The sequence below is a fragment of the Megascapheus bottae genome, chromosome 19 (genome assembly GCF_031878675.1).
Source record: "Megascapheus bottae isolate mThoBot1 chromosome 19, mThoBot2.hap1, whole genome shotgun sequence".
NCBI lineage: Eukaryota > Metazoa > Chordata > Mammalia > Rodentia > Geomyidae > Megascapheus > Megascapheus bottae.
This window is the reverse complement of record NC_143527.1, coordinates 35,742,445-35,754,510: the sequence shown is the minus strand read 5'-3', so window position 1 is coordinate 35,754,510 and position 12,066 is coordinate 35,742,445. Positions and strand designations below refer to the sequence as shown.

At 40.4% G+C, this 12,066-nt stretch overlaps 1 protein-coding gene across 1 annotated transcript in view; it reads left to right on the top strand.

Annotated features, from left to right (window-relative positions):
* LOC150049833 (laminin subunit alpha-3-like) overlaps positions 1-12,066 on the top strand; it is a 129,530-nt gene that overhangs the window by 80,623 nt on the left and 36,841 nt on the right. The window contains 6 exon segments of the mRNA XM_090353538.1: positions 555-711; positions 3,659-3,791; positions 6,732-6,874; positions 9,337-9,434; positions 9,995-10,148; positions 11,797-11,957. Of these exon segments, the coding sequence (XP_090209664.1) occupies positions 555-711; positions 3,659-3,791; positions 6,732-6,874; positions 9,337-9,434; positions 9,995-10,148; positions 11,797-11,957 (846 nt within the window).

Genomic DNA, 12,066 nt, shown 5'->3' with positions numbered 1-12,066 from the left:
AAGGAAGCCATTTATTGGCATGTAGTTCAGAAGAAACAAGACATGGAAGTCATTCTAATGATCAAAAATGCATGTAGAGAAATAATTTCATTAACCTGTAAATTGAACATATGTAACATTTTGTATTATGGCCACCAGTGAATCTATCTAGTGGTTAGCAAATGTCAGACACATCATATTCATGTTTGTGTCATAAGTGAATAAAGCTTATTAATGAATAAATGAATAGTAAAAAATACAATTTGGGCTATATTTTGGTGCTGCAACCATTTAGAACATAATGAGGACAAAAAAACGAACATAATGAGGACATAACATAAGTTGTGCTAAGTGATTTTTTTTCATTTTAATATTTGAAGTAGGTGTTATGTGTGGTTTATGTTTACGTGAATGAAAGGAATAATTTAGAAAAAAATGGGGCCACTCTCATTTGTTTTACTTAATATACTGGGTCAAGTTGGTGGCGTTCTTTCAGCAGTAAGTATTGGGGTTCAGGGTTTTCAGATAATCAGTGATCCTAACCTCCTATGTCTGCATGTGTTTATCCATTAAAGGCCTGAGAACAACTACTATTTCCCAGATTTGCACCACATGAAGTTTGAAATTGAAGATGGCACCGCACCTAATGGAAGAGGCCTTCGATTTGGATTTGACCCACTGGCATTTCCTAACTTTAGTTGGAGAGGATATGCAGAAATGACCTCGGTACAGGTATGCAGCCAGAGGCCACTGCTCACGGTGTGGCCCATACTTCTCGGAGTCTCAGATTTCAGGGTTCTTTTTCTTCAGAGTAGGAGCCGGGATTGAAGTTAGGAGTTAGTGAAGAGCTGGATTTTTAACTGCTAAACATATATGTGAGTTTCATAATTGATTATTACTTTAATTTGGCCACTAAACCAGAACATAGAAAGTAAAGAAAGATGGTGTTTGTCTCTGGCGAGTTTTATAGGAAGAAGGAAGTTTCCTAAGTGACATAAGGCGACATTATAACCCAGGGGACATTTTTATTTGTAGGAAATTTTTAAAAGTGGACTAATTCCAATAAAGCTAGTATGGCTAATGTTTTTTTGAGATAGGGCTTTGTTTGTACCCAATGTGATCTCAACCTCTCAATCCTGTCTTACTCTTTTGAGTACTGGGATTTTAGGCATGTACTGTTGTACCCAGCTTAGTGTTGCTAATTTTCTGTTCATATATTCATGTATTATTTTTATCACCAAATAATTTTACAAAATGCAGAGTCTTCCTGTGATATTTCCACATATACGTTTTCCTCTTTTTTATGGATTGTGTTAATTTATTGGTGCCAGTAATTAGGGCTTGACCTCAGGTCACTTGGCTGTCTTGCTCGTGGCTAGTTCTCTATTATTTGAGCTGTACCTCCAGTCTAGCACTTTGCTGGTTCATTGAAGATGGAGTCTCAGACTTTTCTGCCCAGGCTGACTGAACCATTATCATCCAGATGTCAGCCTAGCATTGTGGGTGTGAGTCACTAGCCTCCAGCCATGATGTTTTCTCATTTTCCTTTCCAATTTCATTCTTTATAACTTTTCAAAATGGTTTGGTAGTTTCACATATGTCTATTGATTGTGTTTACTCCCCATCACCTTGTTTTTCCTTTCCCTCTGGCTTCTTCCCATCTATCCCTAAACAGTACTCCCATTTATGTTCATGTCCCATCCCTATTTTAATTTTTTTTTACTAGATTCTAAATATTAGAGAAAAACCTAAATATTTGTATTTTTGAATTGGGCTTATTTTGCTTACTGTAATGATGTCCAGTTCCATGCATTTTCTTTCAAATGACAATAGTATGTGTCATTAGTGTGCCAGCATTGTTCAAGCTGTGAGTAGTAAGCAGAAAAGAAGGAAACAATGTTTCCTATTTTGATCCAAAAAATTCAGTTCATAAAGAAATAGAGGAGCAAGAACATGGCTCTTTAACTTGTCAATGGCATAAGTACCATGAAATGCAAGCAATGGGAACAGACACAGAGAATGGAATAAACTGTTGCAGAGGCTGGGATAATGATTATTACCATCTAACGATGGTGCATTGGCCTTGGGTGGGGTATATTGACTAGGGGTTAATTTTATGTGCTAGGTCAGTAGATCCACATACCCTGATTCTTTGGCTAAATGCTATTCTGTAGTTTTCTGTGAGGTTATTTTTTAATTTTAATTTTTTCTTGTCTTCTGTTTTCTCCACATTTTAAAATTAACATCAGTTGTTTCACAAGGGGATTTCATTTTGACGTATCCATACACACACAGTGCCCCTAGATCAGTCACTCCTTCCCTCTAGTGTTGATAAATTTGATGCTTTGTTTTAGAACTCTTGAAGTTACTATGTGAATAGAAACAAACTATTGACATTTAAACAAAGATAAATTACTAGTTTCCGTTATTGCAATTTACTCCCCCCCATATTTCTACTTTCCTCCATTCTTTTCTACTCTTTATTTATCTCTCAGTTTTGTATTACAATAAGGAAAATTATACTTTGGTTTTACAGTTAGAACACATACAGTATTTCTAACAAAAATTAATAAAACTGTTAAACAGTTTTGTCTTCAGAATTTCTTGTTGAGGTTGGTCTCTTCAAGCTATCTCTTGGTTTAAAAAAATAGAGTAAGCAAGGTAAACTGATGGCAGTAAACCCATTACTTGTTCTTAGCAGCCCTAGGACTAGTGCAATCTTTAGAGAAACTACAACAGGCACATCATAGTTCTCCTGGAGCCCCCAGTGGATTCTAATGCTTTTCCCTGGCCAAATTGCCTATATTCAATCTGCCTTTCCCAATTGGAACTGTAAGACACTTTATACCATCTCATGTCCACTTAATTGCAGCAATACAGTTTGTTAGTGCCTATGTTTTCTGAGCTTTTCTGCTGGATCTAGACACATAGTCTGTGGTTCTGAATTAAAATAGATCCCCTTTTCCTCATTAAAGTCATGGTATCATGTACAAAATTTTGTGTGACCCCAAGGCTTGGGGACCCAAAAGACTCCCTCCTCTAGATTGAAAAGCTAATCTTCACTGCAGATAGGAGCTTAAGAAAAAATAAAGCTTTATAAGGTCAAGTAGACATATTTCAGTTAGATCCAGATTTTAACCACCAGTGTGTTTGGGGTCTTTAACCTTTCCATAGTCTGTGAAGATTTAGGTTTTCTAGATGTGATGTAGATTCCAGAGTGGCTCCTCTTTGGGGTGGTGGCATGAAATAATGCGCTTTCCCTTCCTTCTCTTCTGCCTTTTTATTTTCCCCAGCCAGTGGTGCTTGAGCCTGTCACTGTGGCTTTCTTAAACTAGCCCATCTAACATTCTACTCTGTCTGCCTGATTACAAAAAGTCAAAGAGGATCTCAGTGGCTGGGGAGTGAGTGTCACTGTAACTTTAATTGTAAGTGATTTTAATTCATTGTCAGGCCTGTCTGTTCCCATGTACTCACTTGGTGTTTGCAAAGTAAGTATGGATGGATACTGTGTATGCGCATGTGATGTGTGTGTGTGTGTGTGCACGCGCGTGCGTGCCTGTGTGCATACATGTACATGCACCATGTGAACATATAGTAAGTCCAGAAAAGTACCAAGTGACTGGTTGTCTAAAAATCCCTTTAAACAGCTTTCTCCTCATGAAATTTTGGTATTTTTCAGAATGAAGTAAGGTTAATGTTGAATGTGGGGAAGTCAAATCTCTCCTTATTTCGCATTATTCTGAGATATATTAATCCTGGAGCTGAAACAGTATCTGGCCATATAACTATCTGTCCATCTCAGGCAAAGACAGGTAAGTCTCCGTTTAATTGAGAAATGATCAAGAATGAATTTCTCCAGTTTTCACAAAGTGGGACATACTTAGAAAACATTAATCCTTGTCCGGGATCTGGTTAGACAGTCCTCTGGATATCCTTCGGTACTTTCTATTCTCTAAATTTTCTGTATACTTAAAGTTTGCTGTTGAACTATTGACATTTAAAAAGTTGGTACAACAACCTCTTTACCATTGCTGAACCCTAGAGTTATGATGTCTTTATTGAGCAAAACTGATTGGTGGTGAAGATGTTACCTTTTAGGCGCTATTTGGGAGACCTTTGCCTATTCCCTCAATTCTCTCATCATTTCAGTCAAACCAAGGAGTTCAAGGAGAAATGGGTGAGAATCAGTTTTTTGAGTACCTGGGCTTAAATTTAGGGCCTGGGTACTATCCTTGAGCTTCATTGATCAACATTAGTGCTCTATCAATTGAGCCACAGCTTCACTTCTTTTGGATAATTTATTGGAGATGAACCTCATGAACTTTTCTGCCCAGGCTGGCTTTGAACTGTGGTCCTTAGAGCTCAGCCTTCTGAGTAGCTAGGATTACACATGTGAGCCATCAGTGCCTGGCAAGGATTGGAATTTTTAAGGTATATAGCATGAAACTTAAGAAATCCAAGAACGATCTGCAGGGTCCCCTGAGGGATCTCTGAGAGTCAACGGAAGAGAGCACCGCTCATTACAGCTGGAGGCAAGACCTGTAACTCCAACCTAACAGGAAATAAGGCCTCTACCAGCCTTGGAAATCATTGGGAATCCTATAAAGACACAAAACAAAATGCCTTCAATCTGAGGGGCAGTGCCACCAGCGACCAGTCTTCCCTCTGTTAACTTACACAGCTTGAATACATTTTGAGTTGTTTCTTACTCTCTGGGACAATTTTCCCCAAGCCTGAATGAGAAGGTAATGTAGGCCACTTCTTGAGTACCACTGTCCACAGTCTACCTATTGTCCTGTGTTCTAGTCTACATGCTCTGCCTTCCCAGTCCCTGCTGTGCAGTCAGCATGGCTTCCACTTCTTTGTCCCCACAACTCAGTACCTTGCCTGACACCTATATATAGTAGATACCGTAGGTGCCCATAGAATGAGAGGAAATGCAAGGATTTGGAGCAAATGTTTATGCTCAAGAAAAATCTCAGTTGGCCTCAGATATAGAAGGTTCTTAATTTGTTTAATGCTGAAGGAAGAACACTGCATACTGAAAAAAGACTAGATAACTACAACGTTTTAAAACCTTGAAGTGACTGCAATAAAAATAGTAAAATATAATAAAATCTTGTATAAACAAAAACTATTTAATAGCCAATATAATTACATTGAACATATACAATATGCAAGGAATTAAAAAAATTTTTTGTCAGTCCTGAGCCTTGGACTCAGGGCCTGGGCACTGTCCTTGGGCTTTTTAATTAAAAAATTTATTAACATTGATTTTTACATCATATTTCAAATGATGTATTTAACAAACAAGTATTCAAGAAGGGAATCTCCACATACAATCACTGGCACTTAGATTTTAGAACATAATCAAAATTAGGCTGAGGGTTTATATGTCATAGATATATATTAATCTATGTAATAAAACATTATGTCTATAGAGTCATAAATTTTTATGTGTATGTAGTTGTGTTTATATTTCCAATACCATGTCCATAGCATTGGGTATGCAAATATTGAGTCCTTGCTCTTGTACTGTTTGGATCTAATAGCCACATATTAAGGATACCATGCACCTTTTGTTCCTTTGGTCTTGACTGGTCTCACTCAACATGATTCGCTCTAGATTCATCCACTTCCCTGCAAATGCCATTATTTTATCTTGTCTGTTGGCTATGTAGAATTCTATTGTATATATATATACCACATTTTCTGTATCCATTCATCTGCAGTAGGGCATCTGGATTGTTTCTATTGCCTGGCTATTGTGAATAGTGCAGAGATGAACATAGCTGAGCAGGTGTCCTTATCATATCCTGGGTTATGATATTCAGGATACATGCCCAGAAGTGGTATGGCGGGATCGTAGGGAAGGTCTATTTTCAGTTCTTTAAGAAACCTCCACACTGCTTTCCAGAGTGGCTGAACTAGTTTACAATCCCACCAGCAGTGCATTAGGGTTCCCTTTTCTCCACAACCTCGCCAGCATCTGTGATTGAGTTCAAAATCTTGGCCATTCTTGTTGGGGTAAGGTGGTATCTTAGGGTTGTTTTTATTTGCATTTTCTTTATGACCATGGATGATGAGCATTTTCTCATATGCTTTTCTGCCATTTTAACCTCTTTAGTTCCCTTATGTCCTTGGGCTTTTTCAAGGCTAGAGCTCTACCACTTGAGCCACAGCACTTCTGGTTTTTTTCTATGTATGTGGTACCGAGAAATCGAACCAGGGTCTTTGTGCATGCTAGGCCTACCACTAGGCCAGACTCCTGCTGCAAGGAATATTTTTAAACTGCATATAGCTATCACTGGATGTGGTGGTACATGCCTCTAATTCAAGCAGTAAGTGGGGAAAAGCAAGAGGATCACAGTTTGAAACCAGCCTGGGCAAAAGTTGGAAAGATCCTATCTGGAAAAAAAGCTATAAACTGAAGAACTACACCCTTCGCTTGAGAGGTAGCGCACTTAATTATAAAGCCTGAAGTTAAACCAGCCTACAAGTATTAATAGGCTTATTTAGTAAATAAAAATTTACAATACTAGCATAGTTACTGTAAACATCTTACCATTATCTTTTTATTCTACTTTATATTTATGTATATGCATACTTTCATGTATAATTAAAAAAATAAGAATGGTAAATTTGATCAGCACCTACCTTAAGCTTTTTGAGGTGTTCAAAACTGAATTATCAAAAATCTTACCACTGGCTGGTAGGAAGATGTCTTAAATAATCCTTTGTATTTCTAATAGGTGCTCCTCAACGCAAAGAGATCACTTTCCTGTCCAGCAAGGAGCCAGCCTTTGTCACAATCCCAGGAAATGGCTTTGCAGACCCATTCTCCATCACGCCAGGGAAATGGGTTGCTTGTATTCAGGTGGAAGGAGTCCTCCTGGTAAGACAGTTCTGAATGTGAGCTCTGGGGCATGTCCCCCAGGGACCTGCAGTGGCCACAGACATCAAAATCCCAAATGGTTCTCTTTCACCACACTAGACTCTCAGGTGACTTTTGCCCAGCCCATGACACAGGAACCGGCCCAAAGTTTTCTTTTATATCATTTCAACAGCTCCTCTGAGGCTAAACAACCAGAAACTATAACTCATAGTGTGACACACTGTTGTCGGAGCAAATTCAAAGCCTCTAGAAGCATGACCCTACGTTTCACAAGCTTGTTGGGTATTTCCCATCATGAATCAGAAGGGCACCTACAAAATAAGGCTTTCTGGAGCTTGGAGCATGAGAAGACCCTTAGATAAGTGTGGTTCTTGGTAGTGCAGAGAGGAAAATGGCCATAGGAACCAAGACTTTCCCCATGCTCTCTCTCTCTCCTCTCAAACCTATGCAAGAGTCTCTGCCTTTGGCAGAAAATTCATCATCAAAGGAAAGACCATGTCCTTTCAAAGGGAGACCATGTCTCCTGACAGCCAGCTATTGGGAGTTGGAGATATGAGTCTGTTTTCCCATACTAGGTCTGCTTAGCTTATAATGGTCTGTGGTGTGGCTTTGTTTCACAGACTTTAAGCAGAAAACATAAAGCTTTTCTTTGGGGCACAACCCAACCGTCTTGATTGGCTACACTAATAAGTCTTAGGTGCAGGCCCATTAACTACAAGCCTACCTTACTTGTTTCTACCTAATAATAGGACGAGTACTTTGCAATTCTGAGATCTTGCACAGATAATGTAAAGATTTAAGCTCTTCTTCCCATCTTGTTTTTCTTACGCCATTTTTATAGAACGGCGTTTTTTGTTGTTGTTGTTTTGTTTTGTGTCAGTCCCGGGGCTTGAACTCAGGGCCTGAGCACTGTCCTTAGGCTTTCTCAAGACTAGAGCTCTACCACTTGAGCCACAGCACCACTTCGGGCTTTTTCTATGTACATGATATCAAGGAATAGAACCTGGGTCTTTATGCATGCTGGGCAAGCACCCTACCACTAGGCCAAACTCCCAGCCCATTTGCAGAAAGTTTTACAAAATGAAAAGGCTAAGAATGTTTTAGAGATGTTAGAAATGGGAAGGAGGAAAAATCTGTGGATGTCAGTTATTGGTATGAAGTTGGACTAGTGGAAAGAAAGTTTCTTATAAGTTACTCCCTACACACGGAGGGTGTTTAAAAACATTTAGCATGCACTTGTGAAATTGTGCATCTGTAGAGTCCCTATTATGATCCCATTTCCCCTGAGCATCTATCATCAATATGTACTCTTCTGTGATCGGTGGGCTCATAGGGTGGTGAGGAGATATAGGCTCAACCTCAGGAAAATTACTTACTAGAACAATAACCACCTTAACATTAAGATCCAACCAGTAAAATGACCACATATCATCTGAGCCACAATTTCCTTCCACCACCTCAGGCCCCATCCACTCTGAGCTGTCTCTCTGAGGAGAGATAATTCCTTATGGATCATGTAAAATCTCTTCACAGTGGAGGCACATCCCTCCTTGTTGCTGCATGTAATTGGTGAGCGGTCAACTCATCGACATCCCTAACTCCAGAGTTCTGCTCATTCCTTAGTAGCTGTTTAGCTGAATTTACACTATGGGTCTCATTTGGCACACTTAGGGGACATATTCTTCTCTTCTGATAGACCAGGTAGTAAACCAGTTCAGTTCTCTGAGCCACCAGGTTTACAAAGCCTCACTTCTTAAACCACACCCAGTGAGCATTGCTCCAGCATGAGGGTGGAAAGCTGCCCCATGTCATGTCTTTTAGTATTCTGTAGTGATGGAGGCAGGCAGAATCTCAAAAGAAGTCCTTATCCATGGACAGTATATTACTCTTCATTTCTAGATTTATAAATGATCAAGACGAGAACAAGAATTTCCTTGATATTTAAAAAATATACATGTTCATTGTGAGTTTCTTATCTCCGGTATGAAAAGGACTTGTAGGGAAAGGCCAGAGGAGGTGTATTATATGAGTGTAATCCAGGCACTGAGGAGGTAGTGGCAGAAGGATTGCAGTCTGAGGTTGGTTTGAGCAAAAGTGTGAGACCCTATCTCTGAAACAAACTCACTCTCTCTGTCTCTGTCTCTGTCTCTCTGTCTCTGTCTCTGTCTCTCTCTCACACACACACACATATACACACACACACACACACAAAAGGACTGTGAATGCAGCATATAGGAAAGGAGAGGAAAGAGGTAGAGGAGTAGAGAGCCTATTAGGGAGTGGCCTTGTGTGTTCTGCTGAGCCAGGGTGAGGAACAGGAAGTTGAGATGGAGGGATTCCTCAGTGACTTCACTGAGTTAGCACTAATTTAGCCAGGACGTTTTGCTTATTTTTATTACTATGGTAATAAACATAAGCTGCCAGCAAAATGAGTCATTGTCTGTTTGGCCTTTGTTTGCTAGGATTACCTGGTGCTGCTCCCCAGGGACTACTACGAAGCCCCCTTGCTGCAGCTGCCAGTCACAGCGCCATGTGCCCTTGCAGGATCTCCCTGGGCCAAGTTAGTATAAGGGGCAGAAGACACAACCACATTGTCAACAGGGTTCTCTGAATTAGGAGCCTTAAGCCCAAGGGTTCACGATAGAGCTCAAGATTACACCTGCTGCAGGATGTAGAATCATCATCATCATCATCATCATCATCATCATCATCATCATCATCATCTTGCTAGTCCTAGGGTCTGAACTTAGGGCCTGGATACTATCCCTGAGTCTCTCTGTGCTCAAGGCTAGCACTCTACCACTTGAGCCACAGCACTACTTCCAGTTTTTTCTGGAATGGAACCCTTTGCATGCTAGTCAAGCACTCTACCTCTAAGGCACATTCCCAGCCCCTCTGGAAAAGTATTTAATTACAATTTCTATTCTGGATTTTATTTCCTTAAAGAAGGAATCCTGAACCACTTGCTCAGGGTGGCTGGTTTATGAGTGGCTACTGCCCTGAGTATGTAGAAATTTGCTGCATATTTAAGTAATAGCCACAAGGTCAGGCATCTGGTGAGGGGCTTCTTTGATATAACTTTGTTATAACTATTCTGTTTTATTTTTGTCCTTGGTGAAGCTGCTTGCTTTACCAGCATTTGCCAGTGACCAGATTCTCCTGTACCCTGGCTTGTGAGGCCAGATATTTCTTGCTTGATGGCGAGACAAGACCCTTGGCTGTAAGGCAGCTCATACCTGCACACCCAGGCCTGGTGGACTTCAGAGGGAGACAGGTAGGATAGACTTGGATTTGTTGTCAAAGCTAACACTTCCTTCTGTCATAGCTGACCACAATTGCCTCTCAAATTCGGGAGACTCTGGAAGAATTTCTCGGAAGTGTTGATTCACCTTTGCTGAATTATCTGATGTGGGTTGGGCCTGCGTGGTACCACACACTGAACTGTGTTAGGCTGTGTTCAGAGCAGTCCCTCAGCATAGTAAGAGGCACGGGCCACCACAGAATCCATTTTGTTGGGTTATTTAGACCTAGAGGGCATTGCATTCTATCTGACTCAGGGAAAGACTCAGCCTTGAAAGTCTCCAGAAACTTCCTGGTTGACCCTAGGACACATCCTCTCACTGCCCAATCCTGTAGGCTAAGCAATTTGTAAGAACTGAATTCCTGGGGCTCAGAGCCCGGAACCGCTACACTCCAATGCAGCTTGTCTTGTGGTTTGGAGGACGAGTTACTACAGGCTTTGGTATTACTTTCTTCCACAAATCCCTTGAGCCTCAAAACCAAAGGTAAGAATGTATTGATTCAAGATTTGAATTAAAAATGCAGTATTTCAGCAATGAGAACACATAGCACAGCACTTCAACAGGAAGACAGTAAACACAAGCTTCCTCTACTGTTTATTCAGGTATTATGTAAAATGAAAATGTCAGTGGCATTAATTCTTCCCAAACATTTAGATGTATACATTCTCCTAACATTTTGAAGGTAGCAGCTGAAAGTATTAGGCATATATATGTGTGTGTGTGTGTGTGTATATTGCCAGACCTGGGGCTTTAACTCTGGGCCTGAGCACTGTTCTTGGGCTTTCTTAAGGCTAAAGCTCTACCACTTGAACCACAGCATCACTTCTGGCTGTTTTTGTATTTGTGGTACTGAGGAATCAAACCCAGGGCTTCATGCATGTTAAGTGATTATTTTAATTAAATGTGGCAAAGTTCTGCTGAGCCTGAGCTTATGGAATGAGTTAGTTTATATTGCTAAGAAATGTAACTCCAGTGTTGGCTCAAATGTTAAGTGTGCACATAGAATGCTTTAACCCAGTAAATTTGATTTCTGGGAACCTTATAGAAATACTAGCATAAGGATATATGGATGATGATGATGATGATGATGATGATGATTTAACAGTATATATTGTAGAGAAAGTTATGAAGGGCCTAAATGGCCATTAACAGAGAATAAGTACAATAATTTTAGGTTTCTGCTATAGAACGTTAGCCATCACAAAATAAGGAATATCTATACTGTTAAAGCTGAAATACTGTTGAGTAAAAGCAAATGATGGCAAAAGCAATAATCACAATTATAACCACCAGTGTTTACTACATGCCATGTGCAGTTTGAAAAGCTTTACCTCTACGAACCCATTTAATCCTCATAGCCATCTTAAGAGGGGAACTGCTGTTATCCTCATTTTATGAAAGGATACTGACACAGGGAACCTGTATCAAGTCCTGCAACACACAGGTAATCTGTGGTCCTCAAGCTCATAACCAATAGTTAATAAGGCACCTGTATTTTTTCCCACATCCTTCCCCGCATTTTTTACTGTTTGACTCCTCTGTCCTCTCTGCTGTGGATGCTGCCATCCCCAGGGTGTCTCAGGTCTGGATGACCATCTGTCTGCTCCACCTCTCTGGCAGGTGGAATTGCATCTGCAGCTGCGTGTCCCACAGACAGGCCACTATGTGATTGTGCTGGAATATGCCACTGAAGTAGACCAGTTCTTCATGGTGGACGTTACTGTGAAGAGCCCTGGGTCTGTTCTGGCAGGCCAGGTGAACATATACAGCTGCAAGTACAGGTAACCAGTCCTACCCCCAGGAGTTTTCTGCACAAGACAAGTAGGAGGTCTGCCCAGAAGAACCTCCATTTTGTTTCCATTGGAGCTTTGTTTTCCTCTTTAATGTAAC